Source organism: Microcaecilia unicolor, chromosome 9 (genome assembly GCF_901765095.1).
Source record: "Microcaecilia unicolor chromosome 9, aMicUni1.1, whole genome shotgun sequence".
NCBI classification, from domain to species: Eukaryota; Metazoa; Chordata; class Amphibia; order Gymnophiona; family Siphonopidae; genus Microcaecilia; species Microcaecilia unicolor.
In genome coordinates, this window is record NC_044039.1 from 15120139 (window position 1) to 15144352 (window position 24214).

Genomic DNA, 24214 nt, shown 5'->3' on the forward strand with positions numbered 1-24214 from the left:
TGTACATTAATGCCCTTGAGATATTTAAACATCTCTATCATGCCTCTCTCTCCCAGTGTATACATGTTGAAGTTCATAAGCCTGTCCCTATATTTTATTGTGTTCAAGCTGCTTACTATCTTTGTAGCCACTCTGGACCCAGTGGCGTACCAAGGGAGGGGGCGGTGGGGGCGGTCCGACCGGGTGCACGCACTGGGGGGTGCCGCGGCGCGCGCCTGGCTCCGAGTTCGCTATCTTCGCTCGTTCGCTGCAGCTCCCTCTGCCCCGGAACAGGCTACTTCCTGTTCCGGGGCAGAGGGAGCTGCAGCGAACGAGCGAAGTTAGCAAACTTTTCGGAGCCGACAGGCGCGCACCGCGTCACCCCCCCCCCCCCCAGTGGCGTGCACCCGGAGACAGAGGTGTCATGTCGCCCGGTAGGGGGGTGCGCACCCGGGGGGGGGGGCGCATCGGCGATCTGCGCCGGGTGCCATGCAGGCTAGGAACGCCACTGTCTGGACCAAGCTCATGCAGCAGAATTTTGTTTTGTTTTGTGTCATTTAGAATGTAAAACAAAATGAAACAATAAATTCTATTTTCCACTTTTGCTTCAAAGGGAAGCAGTAAACAGATATTGAGTAAAGAAGCCTGACACGAGCTAGAGAATAATATTTTGCCATGAAGTTCTACTGTACAGCAGCAATAAATCAGTCAGAAAAGATACATCACCAACATATTCTCTCTTTAATGATATACCTTTGGGGCTGATAATCAGAGGAAGCCAACTGGATAGGAAAGACTGACTGCTTGATCCCTTCATTTTCAGTGACACATCACTAGATAGTTTTGCCAAATATTGGGAATACTGTCATAGCACTATCAAGGCAGTGCCAGGGTGTGGTCCGTCGGCGGAGTCTGGATGAAGCTGGGAGTTACCCGGCTCATGGTGATTTTTAGTCACTAACCCCGGGATTCTGCTTATGGCACCTTAATTTCTGCATGGAAGTCAAAGCGTATTCTATAACAATGCATGTACCTTAATTAGTTAACTAGCTAATCAGCGCTGCTAATTGGATGTTAACCAGTGGCGTAGCTACGTGGGGCCTGAGGGGGCCTGGGCCCCTGCAGATTTGGCCCTGGCCCCCCTGCAAATCATCCCCTTGAACCCTCCTCCCGAAGAGGGTCTTCTTCAGCACCGGAGTAGCGCCTTCATTCAACGAAGTTCCTGCGATCAGCTGTTTCAACCACCTTGCGTCCTGCACCGTGCAGGACGTAAGGCGTCGAAACAGCTGATCGCAGCAATTTCGTTGAACGAAGGCGCTACTCTGGCGCTGAAGAAGACTCTCTTCAGCTGGCGGGGTTCGGAGACCCCCGCCAGCAAAAAAGGTATCTGATGCGGCGGCGGGGAAGAGTTGGTGGCGGGAGGGGGGGTTTAAGGGGATCATCGGCAGGCCGGCAGGGGGGTCCAATGTGGCGGCGGCTTGGGGGGTTGCGGCGGGGGAGAGGGCGGCTAAACAGTGCCCCCCCACCTCGGGCTCTGGCCCCCCTTTCCCAGCGAGGTCTGGCTACGCCCCTGAAAGCAATTATCAGCACTAATTGGCATTAAGATTTACACGCACAACTTGCTAAGCATATTCTGTAATGTGGTATGCCTAAATTCTATGTCGCATAGCTGAATAAAGGGGAGAGACCATGGGCAAGGTGTGGGGCATTTCTAAAATCTATGTGCACTGTTACAGAAAAACACGTCTAATAGAATACTGCGTCTAATTTAGGCATTGAGATTTATGCCAAGTAAAACATGGCATAAGTGGCTACGACTACATTTGGTCATGTCGAGAGGTGCTCGGTGTATTGAATTGGTTAATCAGTGGCGTACTACGTGGGGCCAGGCCCCAGTAGATTGGCCACTGGACTCCCCTGTCGATGACCCTCTCGACCCCCCCTCCCCGCCGCCAACCCTCCCCCCCCCCCCCCCCCGCCACCGTCGGCGACCTTTTGCTGGCAGAGGACCCCAACCCCTGCCACCCGAGGTCCTCTTCTTCCGGCACAAGGCTTCGTTCTGTTTCTGTGAGTCTGCCATCCTGCACATACCCAGTCTGCCCAACAGTAACACTCACTTAATCAATTCATGATTAAACCAGTAATGAACATGATATTATATACTTGATCATGGTCTTTCTTTGGCGTTGCTGGGACTAGACCATAGGAGATCGCTTGATTCTGTCCTATGGTTCCAGCTACTGGAGTTGCCGTCAAAGCCCACGTCATCTTATCCAATCCGTTTTGACATTTGAGAGACCCAGACTGTAAAGTCTCTTTGACCTAACAATTGCATTTACTAAGACTGCAATATCTCCGGCAGTTTACTGTATATGAACCTCCATGAATTGGATTTTGAGGTAGACAGTATAACTCAATTTCTGAGACTTGGTATCTTTTTCTTGGATTGTGACACAATTGTTAAAAATCACCAATTGCCATGGGCTGAATATCAGGTCCTAAATAATCCAATGTTTTCAAGTCAACAGCGCCCCAAAGTTGATAGAACACCACCATCTATGTGGCACCAAAACTGATAAAATCAAACATATAACTGCTATACACTATTCAATGAATCTAGGAGGTCCTTCGTGAAGTACCTTATCATGAACCTTCTGGCCTGCTTCCATGCTCTCGTGATGTTCCACATCTGTCGGACTCTCTCCAGACACCATTTTTCTCTGAATGTGCGCATTTTGTTCTCGTAGAGCCACAATCTGTGAAAGAGAACGCAGACTGAAAATAACTAACACCCAAACTATAACCTGGTCGTTGAGCTGATATCATCTCAAATTTCCCTATGAATTTTGGACATAATCTTATAAGCCTTGTTTTGCATGTAGAAAGCTCTTTTCAAGTCACCCCAAGGAATATATATATATATATATATATAAATAGTGCATGACACCAACGAGTACTACACCCTTTTTTGGTGAATAAACGTGAGCATTCCTGGGGCTGGTGGTTGGGGATGTTTTATAGAACATATAGTTACATTTCCCCAACATTCAAAACCATTTAACCAGCCAGGAACAGCACCTGGTCAGTTAAATGGCATTTAAACCGGCTATCAGTGATATGCACCGCGGGGGATAGCCTGTTCCTGGGTAGCACCTAGGAGATAACCAGCTATATCACACGATATAGTCGGCCATCCCCAAATATTCAATCCAATCCGGCTATTGTAAGTGGCCACATTGAGCCGCTTAACAGCTGGTATATCTTTAGCCGGTTTAAGGTTAACCAGCTACCTTTGAATATCGACTTAGCCGCCTAACTTTAAACCAGCTAAAAATAAATAAACTAGATATCAGTCACCGGAAAGGGCCCAATATCCAGGCTGATCACCATTCGTGGGAGTTAGCCGGGCTCCCTCCCATGGTCTGAATATCAGCCCCGCTAAGTTCTGTTTATAAACTAGATGAGGATGGGTGGTGCAGGGTTAACTGTGTGGGAGATTTGGCGAGGTTTTATACAAACATTAGTTACATTATGTACGTGCTGATACGCTTTCACAGCTCAGGCCCCCTTTTACAAAAGTTACCCTCCATCTGTGAAAGGAAATGCTCTAAAACTCACAAGTAGAGAATGACACAGGGCCAGGGACCTGCAGTAACAGCAGGGAGTGTGGACAGAGCCTGAGGGGATGGGGACAGAGCCCATGGGGACGGGAATAGGTAGAGGGGGGGGGGGGGGTTATTATAATTGCTCGTTGTTATTATTGTTTTCTATTGTGATTTATAAACAACAGTTGGACAGCATATTGTTCCTTTTTATACTAATAAAAAGATTTAGATGTAAAATCGTAAGTGTTCGAGGCTTCTGCAGACGAAAACAGAGCCCGCGGGGATAGGCCGGGGATGGGGACAGAGCAGAATCCACAGGGACGGGGACAAACTTTGTCCCCATGTCATTCTCTACTCACAAGCAAAGTAGTTTCTGAATTATCCTTGAAGTATAAAGCAGTTTATTTTAAATGCCACATAATTGTAGTGAGTCTACTATCATTTATTCATCCTCTAGACCCCCAAAAAGTCCTTAACTATGCTTTTTAAAAGGATAGAGTTTTATATGAAAGAAAACTGGCTCCCTTGTGTACTGTTTGCTATAATAAAAGTATAACACTGTCAATTATAACAGAAAATGTATTATTAAACTCTGGTCTACAGGGTGAAGCAAAAAAAAAAATCTCTTGGAATTTCAATGTGAAATTTTACAGTTTTATTTGTTGATACGCTCTACGTTTATATGCTGAGTGGAATGAGATTTATCTTTAAACATGGCGAAGTTACAGACTTTTTAGCAGGCCACCCAGCGATTTTTGCACATTCAAAAATGTTTGCACTGTAAAACTACCATTATTCAAAACAACAACAACAACAAAAAAACGGGGTTTCAGCATACTGTTAATGACATTACAGCCATGCAGACTTTTGCTTTGGGAACAATGTTGGAGATCTATAACAAGCTCCACCCACAGCCTCAATCTCAAGGAACTCAAGGAAGTGCTGCAGATGATCTGGGACAGCCTGCCACAGGGACAAGGCTGTTAAGGACTTCCCAAAGTGACTGAAGGCCTGTGTTAGAGTCTGGGGGGGTGAACACTTCGAGCATTCACAGTGACAGTGAATTTCTGACACATTTAATTGTATCGTTTGAATGACATTATTTTTCTGCAATGTTAGGTAGTAATGCAAAAATGTCATTAACCTCAAAATAGCTTAAGATGTGCTACTTTTTTTTTTTATTTGTACTGTCCTCTTCAGTGCACAGACCGTATAAGTCTGGCCAGCCCTATCCCCGCCTCACAACCACCAACCCTGCCTCCCAACCACCAGCTCTGGTACAGACCGTATAAGTCTGCCAAGCACTATCCCTGCCACCCACCACCGGCTCTGGCACAGACCATATAAAGTCTGCCCAGCACTATCCCCGCCGCCCAACCACCAGCCCCGGCACAGACCGTATATGTCTGCCCACACTAGCCCCGCCTCCCAACCACTAGCTCTGCCACCCATTCTAGGCTAAGCTCCTGAGGATCCCTTTAGTAATGTATAAGTATGAAGACTCAGAGGGTCTTTTACTAAGGCACGCTAAAATTGGGGGTGCGCTAAACGTTAGAGACGCCAATGCATTCTTAAGGGCGTCTCTAACATTTAGTGCACCCACAGTTTTAGCGTGCGCTAAAAACATGAGCGCGTCTTAGTAAACGACGCCCTAAATCCTATATAATAATTCTCACCTCCAACGTTCTGTCTTGCTGCCTGTGTTCCTGGCTGAGTTGGTCTGCTAGGCTCCGAAGCCAGGCTGACGTCACACGCAGCACTGACCAACCGCACGACAGCAGCACGAGGCCCTGCCCCTGCCGCCACGCCCCTCCCCCAAGGTTGTCGCCGCCATCGCTCCCCCCCCCCCCCCGAGGTCACTGCAGCCACTGCTCCCCCCCCCCCCCCCCCCCCCCCTGAGGTCGCCGCCCAGGCCCAGCCACTTTCCCTCCAGGCCCGCCAACCCAAACAAACCTGCCAAGTCTCCCACGAAACACGCAGCGCCAGCTCCCATTTCCGGCCACCGCTGCTTCTTCTGTCTCACACAAACTCGCACCCACACTCACTCTCTCTCTGTCACACACTCTCCTCTCACAGACACACTCGCACCCAGACTCACTCTCTCTCACACACACACACCACACACACTCACACATTCACTCTCTCTGTCACACACAGTCACTCTCACACACACTCTCTCAAACATACACACTCCGAGGAAAACCTTGCTAGCGCCCGTTTTACTTGTGTCAGAAATGGGCCTTTTTTACTAGTAAGTACATAATATTTTTCATTGAAATTCAAGGTGGTTGCTGAGAAAAAAGCAAAAAACACTAGGGGATTACTTTTTTTTTTTGCATCGTCCCGTATATTACTCACATGCAAAAGGATTTGATTGTGTCAACTCTGATGGGACGATAGTGTGATAGGGTTTTGCAGTTAAATGTTTTTGACTTTACTTTTCATGCATTCTTACACTCCACAATTACCTGGTGGGTTTTATGCGGATTACAATAGAGAAAAACCAACAATATCTGGTGAATAACAAACCTAAATGCAATTATCAAAATAATATACCTTTCCTATTACATTTAAATAAGATATACTAAGCCAATTAAACATATAAAGGGAGAGGGAATGGGATTTGATAAACCATCATTCTGTGGTTACAAAATGAAAGTGGTTTACATATTATATACAAGTACTTATTTTGTACCTGGGGCAATAGAGATTTGAGTGACTTGCCCATCGTCCCAAGGAACTGAACCCACTTCCCTAGGTTCTCAGGCTGCTGTACTAACCATCAGGCCACTCCCTCCACTCCTTCTTAAAGGGCTAGCTTTTTAATGACTTTCTAAACCAACAATAATTTTGAACTGATCTAATTTGTTACGGAAATTCATTCTAGATAAGGGGGGACTTCTCCACTACTGCCAACTCCAGACTTTGCGCCTTTTGTCTCGCTGCACCCTACTCCTGGAATAAACTTCCTGAGCCCCTACGTCTTGCCCCATCCTTGGCCACCTTTAAATCTAGACTGAAAGCCCACCTCTTTAACATTGCTTTTGACTCGTTGTAACCACTCGCCTCCACCTACCCTCCTCTCTTCCTTCCTGTACACATTAATTGATTTGATTTGCTTACTTTATTTATTTTTTGTCTATTAGATTGTAAGCTCTTTGAGCAGGGACTGTCTTTCTTCTATGTTTGTGCAGCGCTGCGTATGCCTTGTAGCGCTATAGAAATGCTAAATAGTAGTAGTAATAGTTCATTCTGGGGCCCTTTAACTAAGTCGCGGTAGGTTCTATGCGCATGCAGCGCGTGAGATTACCGCCAGACCAGTACACTCCCCTGGAGGTGATTTCTGATTTGGCGTGCGCCCATAACGAGTGGATGAATTATTTATTCCCCCCCCCCCCACGCGTGCCGTTTCCAGCAGTAATTGGCAGTTGGTCTGCACCGACCGGTCACCTCAGGTGTAGCATGTGAGCCCTTACCGCTAGATCAATGGGTGGCGTTAAGGGCTCAGGCTGGTTTTAGATGGGGGCTGGTTTCATTTTTACCACATGACCTTTTCCTGTCACATTATATTAAAACCCCTTTTTTGCAGACACGGTAAAAACTGGCCCAGCGCAAACCTAATACGTGCGCCTACACTGCCGCAGGCTATTTTTTTTTTACAGTGGCTTAGTAAAAGGGCCCCTCTATATTTTAGACCTTTGGGATTAGGAAAGCGGAACTGTAAAGTATCCCGGAGTTTACATTTGCTAGAATGTACATATATAAGGGCGCCGGTCCATCAAGAATCTTAAATATTATAAACACAAGTCAAAGTGAATTCGGGCCCCTACGGGAAGCCAATGCAAGTTCACCTGAAGAGGAGCCACTATCATATTTGCGAGCCGAGAGAACATAACGGGCAGCAATATTTTGAATTTTTTTTTAAGATGAATTTTGAGGCAGACCACATAGATAATGTTGGAATAATCTAACAGAGAAAAAAGCAGACTCTCAACTACTACGCGAAAGGCAGAAATATAAGTACATAAGTAATGCCACACTGGGAAAAGACCAAGGGTCCATCGAGCCCAGCATCCTGTCCACCACAGCGGCCAATCCAGGCCAAGGGCACCTGGCAAGCTTCCAAACTAGAGAGCTGCACGGCTTCCGTCCCCGCGGGAATCCCGCGGAACCCGCGGGATTCCCGCGGGAACGGAGGCAGTTCCTGCGGGGTTCCCGCGGGGATGGAACCAGTTCTGCGGGGTTCCCGCGGGGACGGAGGCAGTTCCTGCGGGGTTCCCGCGGGGATGGAACCAGTTCTGTGGGCTTCCCGTGGAAGTGTAAGCTGCACCTGCACCAGCCTCTCATCTATCGAATACCAATTTATTTGAGTGCTGTCTCCTCCTCCTTGCTTTAACAGCATAAATGTGGAAAGTCTTCCATTAAGGAGGTGGTAGAGTCATAAATGATGACGGAATTCAAAAAGGCGTGGGATGAACACAGTGGATCTCTAATTAGAAAATGGAAGTTATATAAAAGCTAACCTTAAATGGCTGCATGTGTGTGGATATGTCAAGTGACACTTAGATGGCGACTCTGGCTGTGATGAACTAGAGCTGATACCTGGCAGACTTGTATGGTCTGTGTCTCATACATGGCAATCTGGTGTAGGATGGGCTGGAAAGGGCTTAGACAGCAACTTCAGTGGCTGGAACATGAGGACAGTGCTGGACAGACTTTTACAGTCTTTGTCCCACAAATGAGAACATGAATAGGCTGGAGTGGGCTTCGATGGCAACTCCAGCAGTTGGAACATAAGGATGGGGCCAGATAGACTCCTGTGGTCTTTGTTCCAGAAACACGAAAGAAAGACCATAATCAAGTATATAATATCACACTCGTTGATTTAATGATGAATTGATCATGAGTGTGACTATTGGGCAGAGTGGATGGACCGTTCAGGTCTATTTGCTGTCACTTACTATGTTACTATTAATCCTCTTTGCTCCCAGGCTGGTGCACAGACCTCAGCTCTGACAAAGGCACGAGAATCAGATGTCACCTGACCTACTGGCGCGTGCATGTGGCAGCCTCTCAGCACACACTGCCAGTGAATCAGAGACAAATCTTACATGTGCGCACCAGAGTGTTCCAAGTTCCAACTTCCATTCCTTCCTTGCCTACAGTGCTGTGGCTCAAATCCAGAAAGAGACTGAGGGAGCTGACTGGAACTTTCTTTTATGTACTATTAAATTCTTACAGGGATGGGTTAAATTCTTACGGGGATGGGTGGGGATGGGTTAAATTCTTGCGGGGACGGGTGGGGACGGGTTGGGATGGTTTAAATTTTTGCGGGGATGGGTGGGGATGGGTAAGATTCCAGTGGGGATGGGTGGGGACGGGTAAGATTCCAGCAGGGACGGGCGGGGATGGGTTGGATTTCTGTCCCCGTGCAACTCTCTATTCCAAACGTACAAACATTCTATACATGTTATTCCTGGAATTGTGGATTTATCCCAAGTCCATTTACTAGTGGTTTATGGACTTGTCCTTTAGGAAACCGTCCAACCCCTTTTTAAACTCTGCTAAGCTAAATGCCTTCACCACGTTCTCCGGCAACAAATTCCAAAGTTTAATTATGCGTTGAGTGAAGAAAATGTTTCTCCGATTTGTTTTAAATTTAGTACACTGTAGCTTCATCGCATGCCCCCTAGTCCTAGTATTTTTGGAAAGCGTGAACAGACGCTCCACATCCACCTGTTCCACTCCACTCATTATTTTATATACCTCTATCATGTCTCCCCTCAGCCGTCTCTTCTCCAAGCTGAAAAGCCCTAGCCTCCTTAGTCTTTCTTCATAGGGAAGTTGTCCCATCCCCGCTATCATTTTAGTCGCCCTTCACTGCACCTTTTCCAATTCTACTATATCTTTCTTGAGATTGAACACAATACTCAAGGTGCGATCGCACCATGGAGCGATACAACGGCATTAAAACATCCTCACACCTGTTTTTCCATACCTTTCCTAATAACACCCAACATTCTATTCGCTTTCCTAGCCGCAGCAGCACACTGAACAGAAGGTTTCAGTGTATTATCGAAGACGACACCCAGCTCCCTTTCTTGGTCCTTAACTCCTAACGTGGAACTTTGCATGACGTAGCTAAAAGACGACAAATTCTTCCAAGTTTCCTTAACAGTAGAAAAGATTGCTTTATTAATAGATTAATTTGTGTATCTAACGTTACAGATCATGATAATGTGTTGTCTGGGCTTTGGGGTGTAGAGACTTTAGCTAAAGAGGATGTTTGGGGGTGGGAGGTTGTGATCGGAAGGGTGTTCTAACAACTACCTCTTCAAAAGGTAGCAGAGTGCGCAGTGTTTCTAAGTTGCAGCAAAACACGATGAAATTTACTCCAGAAGTCACTCAGGGGTCCTTTTACAAAAGTGCGCTGAAAAATGGCCTGCAGTAGTACAGACACGTGTTTTGGGCGCGTGCAGAATAATTTTTTTAGCGCACCTCTAAAAAATGCCTTTTTTTAAAAATTCGCCAAAAATGGACGTGTGGCAAAATTGAAAATTGCTGCGTGCCCATTTCGGAACAGAAACCTTACCACCAGCAATTGAGCTATCGCTAAGGTCGCACGCAGTCACTGGGCAGTAATGGTCTATGCGTGTAAAATGCCAATTACCGCCTGCGCGCCAGAAAATAAAAATACTTTCCGGCGCGCGTAGCGGACGCGCCTCAAAAATGAAATTACTGCAAGGGCCACATGATAGCCAGGTGGTAACTCTAAATTGACACGCATTGGGCGCACTTAGGCGCCTACGCGGCTTTGTAAAAGCACGCCTAACCTGTGGTACTGAGGCATTGCAGGTTAGTGAGTCATGCGATAGATTTTGTTGCAATAATATTTTACCGCTGCTTAGTAGCTAAGGCCATTAAATGTTGCCCATTCATAGCCAACATCGCAAAATCACAGCATTGACAAAGTAGCCACAACATTAAGACAACTTCAGAATTCAGATAGAAACACAGAAACATGAGGGCAGATAAAGGCCATATGACCCCCATCCAGTCTGCCCGTCCTCCGTAACCCCCAATTCTTCCTGTTCCTAAGCGATCCCACAAGCTTATCCCATGCCTTTTAAAATTCTGGAACAGTCCTCGAGTCCACCACCTCCACCGGGAGGCCATTCCACGCCTCCACCACCCTTTCTGTGAGATAATACTTCCTTAGGTTACTCCCAAGCCTGTTCCCTCTTAACTTTGTCATATGCCTCCTCGTTCCAGAGCTCTCCTTCATTTGAAAAAGGTTCTCTTCCTGTACATAAATGCCCTTGAGATATTTAAACGTCTCTATCTTGTCTCCTCTCTCCCTCCTCTCTTCCAGCATATATATGTTGAGGTTCATAAGCATGTCCCTATAATTTTTGCATTCAAGACCGCTTACTAATTTCATAGCCAGCCTCTGGACTGACTCCATCCTGTTTATATCTTTCCGTAGATGCGGTCTCCAGAACTGCACGCAATACTCCAAATGAGGCCTCACCAGAGACTTATACAACGACACTAACACTTCCTTTTTCCTGCTGGTCATTTACCACTAAGACTATGATTATTATTATTTTGCACATTGTGCTATTCAGGGATGTTAGCTACATGCCTCATGCATTTTTCAGTATTCTCTTCCTTATATCTCTGAATGTACTGTCAGATGCACTTCAATGCAGAGAGAGAGAGAGAGAGATGAAAAAACCTCACGTATAGACATATTTCCCTTTGTGAAGGTACCAAAAGCTCTTGTTCGTACAAGTACAAAGGATTTAGGCTGCAGTAGCAGCTCTTTGCAGTTTCTGAGGTTTGCCTGAATCCACAGATCCAAAATTAATTGAACAAAGACTGAACTTTTCTCGAAAATACAAGAAGTGATTGGAATCTGTAGAACAAAAAGGCCAGGGCTGGATTTAAGCACTTAGTTTTAGAAGTCATTCTCTTTTATGGGTGGGGTTGTGTTGGGGGGGGGGGGGGGGGAAGAGGATGGGAGTCCTCTGTGTAGATCAAGGATTAAAGGGGAGATACAAAGATCGCAACACCTTACAATTATTTTTGAATTTTACTTTAGATTTGACAAAGGATTTTGCACCTTTCTTGAAATAAAGCAGAGTGACAATTTCAAAGAAAAAAAACCTACATTTCAGCAAGAAAAAAGAGAAAACGACAGTATCAGAAACCATTCATTGTCGTATCACAACAAACTGAGGGGCCCTTTTACTAAACTGCGTAAGCGTCTCCGTGCGCCCAACGTGTGCCAATACAGAGTTACCGCCCAACTACCGCGTGGCTCTTGCGGTAATTTCATTTTTGGTGCACGTCCGATACGCGTGTCTGAAAAATTTTTTTTTTTATTTTTGGGTGGCATTTGGGCACTCATAGGTCATTACCACCTGGTTACCATGTGAGACTTTACCGCTAGGTCAATGTCTGGTGGTAAGGTGGCAGATGACGTTTAATGTGAGCGAGTGCAAAGTGATGCATGTGGGAAAGAGGAACCCGAATTATAGCTACGTCATGCAAGGTTCCACATTAGGAGGCATGGACCAAGAAAGGTATTTAGGTGTCGTCGTTGATGATACGTTGAAACCTTCTGCTCAGTGTGCTGCTAAGAAAGCAAATAGAAATGTTAGGTATTATTAGGAAAGGAATGGAAAACAAAAATGAGGATGTTATAATGCCTTTGTATCGCTCCATGGTACGACCGCACCTCGAATATTGTGTTCAATTCTGGTCGCCGCATCTCAAAAAAGATATAGTGGAATTAGAAAAGGTGCAGAGAAGGGCGACGAAAATGATAAAGGGGCTAGGGCTCTTCAGCTTGGAGAAAAGGAGGTTGAGGGGAGATATGACAGAGGTCTATAAGATAATGAGTGGAATGGAACGGGTCGATGTGGAGCGTCTGTTTACGCTTTCCAAAAACACTAGGACAAGGGGGCATGCGATGAAGCTGCAGTGTGGTAAATTTAAAGCGAATCGGAGGAAATTTTTCTTCACTCAACGCATAGTTAAAACTCTGGAATTCGCTGCCGGAAAAGGTGGTTAAGGCGGTTAACTTAGCGGACTTCAGAAAAGGGTTGGACGGCTTCCTGGAGGAAAAAGCCATTGAATGTTATTGAATGGACGAGGGAATACAGTATTTCTAGGATGGGTGGGACAAATTGCTTGTTCTTTTGGCTGCTGTCGGTGACAGGGTGCTGGGCTCGATGGACCCTTGGTCTGTCCCAGCATGGCGATGCTTATGTACTTATTTTACCAAGCTACGGCAAAAGGGGGCCGGTTCTGGCATTGACGCATGTTTTACATGTGCGCCGAGGCCCCCTTTTACCGCAGCTGCTAAAAGGGAAGGTCTTGCTTTCCTGCAGGAAATGGCCAGGCGGCAAATAAAGCACTTGCTGCGCGGCCATTTCGGGGAGAGCCCTTACCGCCACCCATTGAGATGGCGGTAAGGGCTCCCGCGCTAACCAGGCAAGCGCACAGCACTGCCTGATTACCACCGGGAACAGTCCAGTGCCACAAAAATAGTTACATTTTTGTAACGCCAGAAATGACAGCACGGTAGGGGTGGGAAGTAGCGCCGGGCTGCTGCGGTAGCCTGGCGGTTCTTCCGTTATTGCGAGTGGTAAGCCCGCGTTGGGCTTACCACCACTTAAGTAAAAGGAGCCCAAGGTGTCTCACTGAGTGGAGCTGGGAACCTCTGGATCCAGGAAGGGCTGCAGTGGGGAAATAACCTAGAGAGGAATATCTTTCTTCTCACTTTCTTCTATATTAAGACTATAAACATGATTTAGAGAAGCTACAAATTAAACCAAATTAAAAATGTAATATACTATAAAATAAATGTCTACAAAACTTTGAGTTATGGCTAAAATTAAGATTTAGACAGTACACAAATCTAACACTGAAATTACGGTGCCCTTTGGCTACATTTTGGGATACTAAGAATTAGCATTTATTACAACTGTAATATATTAAAATGCAATAAGGGCAAGCAAGTGAATCACAAAGAGCAGAGGAGACAAGAAGCAGCTTAGAAAGAAGCTCTACACCTTCAAAAGGTAACATTTTGCCGTTTTCAAGTTTACTTAATTTATTTTATTTATATTTACATCTGGTCATTTTAGCATTGTTATGCTGCTAACAAAATTATAGGTTTTATGTCCAACTGTACCTGCTCTGCCCCTCCTTACCTCTCTACCCTCATCTCCCCTTACATTCCTACCCGTAAACTCCGCTCTCAAGACAAATCCCTCCTCTCAGTACCCTTCTCCACCACCGCCAACTCCAGGCTCCGCCCTTTCTGCCTCGCCTCACCCCATGCTTGGAATAAACTCCCTGAGCCCATACGCCAGGCAACGTCCCTGCCCATCTTCAAATCCTTGCTCAAAGCCCACCTCTTCAATGTCACCTTCGGCACCTAACCACCTACCTCGATTCAGGAAATCTAGACTGCCCCAACTTGACATTTCGTCCTTCAGATTGTAAGCTCCTTCGAGCAGGGACTGTCCTTATGTTACCTCTCGTCTTGACTATTGCAACCTTCTCCTCGCTGGCCTCCCGCTTAGCCACCTATCCCCCTTCAATCTGTCCAAAATTCTGCCGCACGTCTTATCTACCGCGCGAACCGATACTCTCATATCACCCCTCTCCTCAAGTCGCTTCACTGGCTCCCGATCCGCTACCGTATACAGTTCAAGCTTCTCCTATTGACCTTCAAGTGCACTCAGTCTGCTGCCCCTCACTACCTCTCTACCCTCATCTCCCCCTACGTTCCTACCCGTAAACTCCACTCTCAAGACAAATCCCTCCTCTCAGTACCCTTCTCCACCACCGCCAACTCCAGGCTCCGCCCTTTCTGCCTCACCTCACCCCATGCTTGGAATAAACTCCTTGAGCCCATGCGCCAGGCCCCCCTCCCTGCCCATCTTCAAATCCTTGCTCAAAGCCCACCCCCTTCAATGTCGCCTTCGGCACCTAACCACCTACCTCGATTCAGGAAATCTAGACTGCCCCAACTTGACATTTCGTCCTTCAGATTGTAAGCTCCTTCGAGCAGGGACTGTCCTTATGTTACCTCTCATCTTGACTATTGCAACCTTCTCCTCGCTGGCCTCCCGCTTAGCCACCTATCCCCCTTCAATCTGTCCAAAATTCTGCCGCACGTCTTATCTACCGCGCGAACCGATACTCTCATATCACCCCTCTCCTCAAGTCGCTTCACTGGCTCCCGATCCGCTACCGTATACAGTTCAAGCTTCTCCTATTGACCTTCAAGTGCACTCAGTCTGCTGCCCCTCACTACCTCTCTACCCTCATCTCCCCCTACGTTCCTACCCGTAAACTCCACTCTCAAGACAAATCCCTCCTCTCAGTACCCTTCTCCACCACCGCCAACTCCAGGCTCCGCCCTTTCTGCCTCACCTCACCCCATGCTTGGAATAAACTCCTTGAGCCCATGCGCCAGGCCCCCCTCCCTGCCCATCTTCAAATCCTTGCTCAAAGCCCACCCCCTTCAATGTCGCCTTCGGCACCTAACCACCTACCTCGATTCAGGAAATCTAGACTGCCCCAACTTGACATTTCGTCCTTCAGATTGTAAGCTCCTTCGAGCAGGGACTGTCCTTATGTTACTTCTCATCTTGACTATTGCAACCTTCTCCTCGCTGGCCTCCCGCTTAGCCACCTATCCCCCTTCAATCTGTCCAAAATTCTGCCGCACGTCTTATCTACCGCGCGAACCGATACTCTCATATCACCCCCTCTCCTCAAGTCGCTTCACTGGCTCCCGATCCGCTACCGTATACAGTTCAAGCTTCTCCTATTGACCTTCAAGTGTACTCAGTCTGCTGCCCCTCACTACCTCTCTACCCTCATCTCCCCCTACGTTCCTACCCGTAACTCCACTCTCAAGACAAATCCCTCCTCTCAGTACCCTTCTCCACCACCGCCAACTCCAGGCTCCGCCCTTTCTGCCTCACCTCACCCCATGCTTGGAATAAACTCCTTGAGCCCATGCGCCAGGCCCCCCCCCCTGCCCATCTTCAAATCCTTGCTCAAAGCCCACCCCCTTCAATGTCGCCTTCGGCACCTAACCACCTACCTCGATTCAGGAAATCTAGACTGCCCCAACTTGACATTTCGTCCTTCAGATTGTAAGCTCCTTCGAGCAGGGACTGTCCTTATGTTACCTCTCATCTTGACTATTGCAACCTTCTCCTCGCTGGCCTCCCGCTTAGCCACCTATCCCCCTTCAATCTGTCCAAAATTCTGCCGCACGTCTTATCTACCGCGCGAACCGATACTCTCATATCACCCCTCTCCTCAAGTCGCTTCACTGGCTCCCGATCCGCTACCGTATACAGTTCAAGCTTCTCCTATTGACCTTCAAGTGCACTCAGTCTGCTGCCCCTCACTACCTCTCTACCCTCATCTCCCCCTACGTTCCTACCCGTAAACTCCACTCTCAAGACAAATCCCTCCTCTCAGTACCCTTCTCCACCACCGCCAACTCCAGGCTCCGCCCTTTCTGCCTCGCCTCACCTCATGCTTGGAATAAACTCCCTGAGCCCATATGCCAGGCCCCCTCCCTACCCATCTTCAAATCCTTGCTCAAAGCCCACCCCTTCAATGTCGCCTTCGGCACCTAACCACCTACCTCGATTCAGGAAATCTAGACTGCCCCAACTTGACATTTGTCCTTTAGATTGTAAGCTCCTTTGAGCAGGGACCGTCCTTCTTTGTTAAACTGTACAGCGCTGCGTAACCCTAGTAGCGCTCTAGAAATGTTAAGTAGTAGTAGTAGTCTACCGTACATCAAGTTGGGTGAATCTCTTCATAAAAAGTGGTTAATAAATCCCAATAAATAAATAAAAGGAAGAAAAATAAGAGGAAGTGAATGTCCCAGTCAGTCCCCCCCTGCAAGAAGTCCCTCCTCCCTAAGCCACGAATTCTACACTGGAGTGACCCAACAGGGAGAGAGAAAAGCAGCTTCTGGAAAGAGATCAGATTAATCTAGAATTGGAGTGAGCAGCCTATGAGACCAAACCAAGCCGACAGATCATTTTTTCACAGCATGCCAAAGCTGACGTAATGCAAAACGCATCATATGTAAACTGCCTATATAAAATTGGTATGATGGCAAATTGCCACCTGCCCTGTTTGTGATGCCAGCGTTTAATTATGTAGAAGAATAACCTGTATTGAGTGCTAGATACAATTCTGACTGTCTTGTCAGGCAGACTAGATGGACTACACAGGTCTTTATTTATCATTTATATCACGAAGGGGTCCTTTTACTAAGGTGCGCCGAAAAATGGCCTGCATTCCCTATGAGGAAAGGCTAAAGCGCCTAGGGCTCTTCAGGTTGGAGAAAAGGCAGCTGAGGGGAGATATGATAGAGGTCTATAAAGTAATGAGTGGAGTTGAACGGGTAGATGTGAAGCGTCTGTTCACGCTTTCCAAAAATACTAGGACTAGGGGGCAAGCGATGAAGCTACAATGTAGTAAATTTAAAACGAATCAGAGAAAATGTTTCTTAAATTTTTCTTCACTCAACGTGTAATTAAACTCTGGAATTCGTTGCCAGAGAATGTGGTAAAGGTGGTTAGCTTAGCGGAGTTTAAAAAAAGGTTTGGACAGCTTCCTAAAGGAAAAGTCCATAGACCGTTATTAAATGGACTTGGGGAAAATCCACTATTTCTGGGATAAGCAGTATAAAATGTTTTGTACATTTTTCGGATCTTGCCGGGTATTTGTGACCTGGATTGGCCTCTGTTGGAAACAGGATGCTGGGCTCGATGGACCTTTGGTCTTTCCCAGTATGGCACTACTTATGTACTGTTTTAGGCACGTCTATTGGCCGAGCACAGGTCCATTTTTCAGTGCGCCTGCAAAAAAAAAAGGCCTTTTTTTTGGGCTGAATTAAAGTAACTACAGCAAGAATCACGTGTCACTATGATATTGTAAGAATTAGTGATGAGTCCAAGAAGCATCATTTGAATATTTTCACCATCTGTGGTAAGATATATTTTTGCTGCGGTATGGTATGGGGCTCTGACAACCAGGGTGTTCAGAACAGTTTGATACTGTGAAACAACTATATGGCTTTCTACATGCTGCTTGGGTATTAATATTTTTTTTAAATACCTAGCGTATCCATAAAATCCCTTATTAATATTTCAATTTAAAATAGTACCTCAACAGAACAGAGAAATGATGTGATAGTGAAGAACAGATTGAAAAAGCAAACTGCTCAGAATTAGCTAGATTTCACCAAACAGAAACTGAAAAGTGAAATATTTGCCAAACAAATCTTAGAGTAACAAATCCATGGCATATGAACCTTCTGTTTGATAATGACTAACTAAAGATGGATTCTAGACAGCCTGTGTCTGGCAGGTTTCACTTTTACATTGTTGAACCTGAAGTATCTGCAGGTCAATGTTGCCAGGGCTGTGGGTTTCCCGCCCAACTGGGCTCCTTCCCGCGACCGGGTTGCGGGATTTTGGCTGGCTTGTTCTTGCCCCGCCGGCGGTTTTTTCGCCCGCCACGTTTTTTCCCGCTGGTTTTCTGCGGCCGCGATGATGTCATTTGTATGCAAATAGCCTCATTAATATTTATTAATGGCGTCATTCATATGCAAATGACCTCATTCATATTTATTAATGGTGCCATTCACATGCAAATTAACTTTGCGCGGGTTTTGGGCTGGGTTTGGCCGTGAACATTTTTTCCCATGTGGCAACACTGCTGCAGGTCTTGTTGCATTCCTGGTCTCCAGGAGGAACAGGTAATATCAGTATGTTGTCCTGAATGTATCTATAATCAACCAAACACATTTTACTAGCTCTCAGCTGCCTGAAACACTTTACCACAGTTACAAGACCACACTATCACTCCCTGACCCAGGTCTGTGCGACTGCTGTCTTTGCAAATGTAACTAGAGTGTCACCCAAGTTAACTCCGGAACCCCTTAAGCACGGATCCGGATTTACAGCTGGGACCTCGGATAGACTCTTCTCCGACCACAGGCTGGTTCCCTGAAGCTCCCAGTCCAGGAACCACTCAGGTTTAAGGATAACTAATTATTGAACTGTAACAAAATAACAACTCTGTAGCAATGATCTTTAGAACAGTCAGTAGGGAGATAGTACTATTACTACTACTACTATTTAGCATTTCCATAGCGCTACAAGGCATACGCAGCGCTGCACAAGCATAGCTATCTTACACAGATAGCTCGTGTAAGTCCAAATCAAAGCTCAATCATCAACAGGTAACTTCCTTTCTGCACCCAGCAGGAGTCTTAAAAGAGAGCTATACACAGGCACAACCCTGCAGCCAGATGGATCCTTCTCCCAGCAGGCTCCTTCCCTAAGCTGGGTTGGGACCCCTTATGTGGTTATCTTGATTCATGGGTGTTATCAAATGGGTACACCTGGCTGTGGGCAGTGCGCATCATACCCCCAGCCCAGGTTATGGGCCGGACTGCCCAATCTGCCCGAGGTTTGGGCTCCTGTATCAGCTTCTATGAACTTGATCGCCACTGCTTTCGACTCCTGACTTGTAACTTTTATCTTATCCTTATGTGTCCTTCTGTCTGTCCTTCCCTTATCCTTTTTGGTCCTGTCTGTTTGTCCTGATTTAGATTGTAAGCTCTTTTGAGCAGGGACTGTCTTTCTTCTTCATGTTCAATTGTAAAGCGCTGCGTACGACTGGTAGCGCTATAAAAGTGAGCCTTCGCCAGAGTGACTCCCAGGTCCGTTCCGATCCACTCGGGGCCTCTGCTCAAGGTGCACAGTGCTCCTACCAGGTGCTGTGGAGGACTTGCAGCGTTCTGCATATCCTCACAGCTGCATCCGGGGTGACTCCCAAATCCACCCCGACCTTCCCAGGGCCTTCGCCACAGTTACCCAGGGCTTTCGCTCCACCTACCCAGAGCTACCAGGTACTTCTTAGCCAGGATCAGGTGACCATCAGGGGGAGGAATGCTGGCTTCGGCCTAACCCCTGGTAAGCCTTTTCTTGGTTGAGAGGTGCCCAGCTCTCCCACCGGTTGCCTTCTCAGGTGCCGTGGAGGACTTGCAGCTCATCTGCATATCCTCGGAGCCTTCGCCAGAGTGACTCCCAGGTCCGTTCCGATCCACTCGGGGCCTCTGCTCAAGGTGCCGCGCGCCATTAGGCGCGCGAAAGCTTTCCTTCTAATAAGTTCTGGGAGAAGAGGATATTTCTCTGGTAAGTGAACAAATTTTGCTTGTGCTTTCGGAACTTGAAGATTGGGGTTTAAAGGAGGAACTGTAAGTTAGTGATAGGCTGATATCCTTAATACTTTAGCAAGTTTTAAATTACGGAAAAACTCAAAAAACACTAAGATGGAGTCAGCAGTCCAGCAGCGAGAGGGGTGCTATCCAGTCTTTTGCATTGAGTGTCACATGTATGATTATCTCCCAATTGGTGAGGTGTCATATGTGTGTGCCCAATGCAAAGAGCTCCTAGCTCTCAGAGAACGTGTCCGTTCCCTTGAGGCTAGAGTAGCAGACTTGATGGAGCTGAGGGAGACAGAGAGGTACATAGAGGAGACCTACAGGGATGTTGTAGAGAAGTCCCACCTCCAGTCAGGTAGCCCCTGTGCTACCTTGGAGGAGGGAGGTCTCCTAGAAGGAGAGCATCACCCTGGTGAAGTAGGAAGTACTCCTGTAGCCAGGACCTGCCCACCAGGGGATGTATTATCCTTTCGCACCGAGAATATATCTCCAAATGTTGCCCGGGAGGGAAAGGTTAGGACAGCTGTTGTACTTGGTGATTCGATCATTAGGCATATAGATAGCTGGGTGGCTGGTGGACGTGAGGATCGCCTGGTGACTTGCCTGCCTGGTGCGAAGGTGGCGGACCTCACGTGTCACCTAGATAGGATTCTAGATAGTGCTGGGGAGGAGTCCGCTGTCTTGGTACATGTGGGTACCAATGACATAGGAAAATGTGGGAGAGAGGTTCTGGAAGCAAAATTTAGGCTCTTAGGTAGAAAGCTGAAATCCAGATCCTCCAGGGTAGCATTTTCTGAAATGCTACCTGTGCCACGCGCAGGGCCCAAGAGACAGGCAGAGCTCCAGAGTCTCAATGCGTGGATGAGACGATGGTGCAGGGAGGAGGGCTTTAGATTTGTTAGGAACTGGGCAACATTCTGGGGAAGGGGGAGCCTATTCCGAAAGGATGGGCTCCATCTTAACCAGAGTGGGACCAGGCTGCTGGCATCGGCGTTTAAGAAGGAGATAGAGCAGCTTTTAAACTAGAAATGGGGGGAAGGCCGACAGTCGCTCAAAAGAGCATGGTTCGGGATAAGGTATCTTTCAAAGATATCACCATAACAGGGAAGATAGAGTATCCTGATAGTGAGGTTGCAAAAGAGATTGTAGTAGATCGGGTATCTTTAAATAACAATAAAAATCAGACAAAAGATTGCCAGTTAATACTGTCAAGTACTAAGCATGATGTACTTAGGAACAACAAACATAGTTTGAAATGTCTATATGCGAATGCCAGGAGCCTAAGAAATAAGATGGGGGAGTTAGAATATATTGCACTAAATGAAAAATTAGATATAATAGGCATCTCTGAGACCTGGTGGAAGGAGGATAACCAGTGGGACACTGTCATACCGGGGTACAAATTATATCGTAGTGATAGGGTGAATCGGATTGGTGGAGGGGTAGCATTGTATATTAACGAGAGCCTTGAATCAAATAGATTGAAAATTCTGCAGGAAGCAAAACACTCCTTGGAATCACTGTGGATTGAAATTCCATGTGCAAAGGGGAAAAGGATAGTGATAGGAGTGTACTACCGTCCGCCTGGCCAGGACGAACAGACGGATGCGGAAATGTTAAAGGAAATCAGGGACGCAAACAAATTGGGCAACACAATAATAATGGGGGATTTCAATTACCCGCATATAGACTGGGTTAATGTAACATCTGTACACGTAAGGGACATAAGATTTCTTGATGAAATCAAGGACAGCTTCATGGAACAGCTAGTTCAGGAGCCGACAAGAGAAGGAAAAATACTAGACTTAGTCCTTAGTGGTGCTCATGATCTAGTGCAGGGGGTAACGATACGAGGGCCGCTTGATAACAGTGATCATAATATGATCGGTTTTGATATTGGCATTGAAGGAAGTGAAACTAGGAAATCAAGTACGCTAGCGTTTAACTATAGAAAAGGTGATTACGACAAAATGAGAAAAATGGTGAAAAAAAGACTGAAAGGAGCAGCTCGCAGAGTAAAAAACTTGCATCAGGCGTGGATGCTGTTTAAAAACACCATCCTGGAGGTTCAGGACAAATATATTCCACGTATTAGAAAAAAGGGAAAAAAGACTAAACGTCAGCCGGCGTGGCTAAACAGTAAGATAAAGGAAATCATTAGAGCCAAAAAACAATCCTTCAGAAAGTGGAGAAGAGAACCAACTGAAAGTAACAGGATAGATCATAAGGAATGCCAAGCCAAATGCAAAGCGGAGATAAGGAGGGCAAAAAAGGACTTTGAGAAGAAATTAGCGTTGGAAGCAAAAATACATAGTAAAAACTTTTTTAGATACATTAAAAGCAGGAAACCGGCCAAAGAGTCGGTTGGGCCGCTGGACGAAAATGGTGTTAAAGGGGCGATCAAGGAGGACAAAGCCGTAGCAGAGAAATTAAATGAATTCTTTGCTTCGGTCTTCACCGAGGAGGATTTGGGGGGGACACCGGTGCCGGAAAGAATATTTGAAGCGGGGGAGTCGGAGAAACTAAACAAATTCTCTGTAACCTTGGAGGATGTAATGGGTCAGTTCAGCAAGCTGAAGAGTAGTAAATCACCGGGACCTGATGGTATTCATCCCAGAGTATTAATAGAACTAAAAAATGAACTTGCGGAGCTACTGTTAGAAATATGCAATCTGTCCCTAAAATCGAGTGTAATACCGGAAGACTGGAGGGTAGCCAATGTTACTCCGATTTTTAAGAAAGGTTCCAGAGGAGATCCGGGAAATTATAGACCGGTGAGTCTGACGTCGGTGCCGGGCAAGATGGTGGAGGCTATTATTAAGAATAAAATTGCAGAGCATATACAAAAACATGGACTGATGAGACAAAGTCAGCACGGATTTAGTGAAGGGAAGTCTTGCCTCACCAATCTAATGCATTTTTTTGAGGGGGGTAAGCAAACATGTGGACAATGGGGAGCCGGTTGATATTGTATATCTGGATTTTCAGAAGGCGTTTGACAAAGTGCCGCACGAAAGACTCCTGAAGAAATTGCAGAGTCATGGAATCGGAGGTAGGGTATTATTATGGATTAAGAACTGGTTGAAAGATAGGAAGCAGAGAGTAGGATTGCGTGGCCAGTATTCTCAGTGGAGGAGGGTAGTTAGTGGGGTCCCGCAGGGGTCTGTGCTGGGTCCGTTGCTTTTTAATGTATTTATAAATGACCTAGAGATGGGAATAACTAGTGAGGTAATTAAATTCGCCGATGACACAAAATTATTCAGGGTCGTCAAGTCGCAGGAGGAATGTGAACGATTACAGGAGGACCTTGCGAGACTGGGAGAATGGGCGTGCAAGTGGTAGATGAAGTTCAATGTTGACAAGTGCAAAGTGATGCATGTGGGTAAGAGGAACCCGAATTATAGCTACGTCTTGCAAGGTTCCGCGTTAGGAGTTACGGATCAAGAAAGGGATCTGGGTGTCGTCGTCGATGATACGCTGAAACCTTCTGCTCAGTGTGCTGCTGCGGCTAGGAAAGCGAATAGAATGTTGGGTGTTATTAGGAAGGGTATGGAGTCCAGGTGTGCGGATGTTATAATGCCGTTGTATCGCTCCATGGTGCGACCGCACCTGGAGTATTGTGTTCAGTACTGGTCTCCGTATCTCAAAAAAGATATAGTAGAATTGGAAAAGGTACAGCGAAGGGCGACGAAAATGATAGTGGGGATGGGACGACTTTCCTATGAAGAGAGGCTGAGAAGGCTAGGGCTTTTCAGCTTGGAGAAGAGACGGCTGAGGGGAGATATGATAGAAGTGTATAAAATAATGAGTGGAATGGATCGGGTGGATGTGAAGCGACTGTTCACGCTATCCAAAAATACTAGGACTAGAGGGCATGAATTGAAGCTACAGTGTGGTAAATTTAAAACGAATCGGAGAAAATTTTTCTTCACCCAACGTGTAATTAGACTCTGGAATTCATTGCCGGAGAACGTGGTACGGGCGGTTAGCTTGACGGAGTTTAAAAAGGGGTTAGATAGATTCCTAAAGGACAAGTCCATAGACCGCTATTAAATGGACTTGGAAAAATTCCGCATTTTTAGGTATAACTTGTCTGGAATGTTTTTACGTTTGGGGAGCGTGCCAGGTGCCCTTGACCTGGATTGGCCACTGTCGGTGACAGGATGCTGGGCTAGATGGACCTTTGGTCTTTCCCAGTATGGCACTACTTATGTACTTATGTACTTATAGTAGTAGTAGTAGCACTGTTCCCCTCTTGGATCAGCTTAAATGGAGTTGGCAATGCAGGATACCCCTTAATCTTCTAAGGGTCACTTGGCAGGGGGACTGTAACAGT

General features: G+C 46.5%; 1 protein-coding gene across 1 annotated transcript in view; it reads right to left on the reverse strand.

Annotated features, from left to right (window-relative positions):
• Nucleotides 1-24214, reverse strand: part of PPFIA2 (PTPRF interacting protein alpha 2) — a 342348-nt gene that overhangs the window by 111111 nt on the left and 207023 nt on the right. Inside the window, 1 exon segment of the mRNA XM_030214146.1 lies at nt 2619-2735. Coding sequence (XP_030070006.1) covers nt 2619-2735 — 117 coding nt within the window.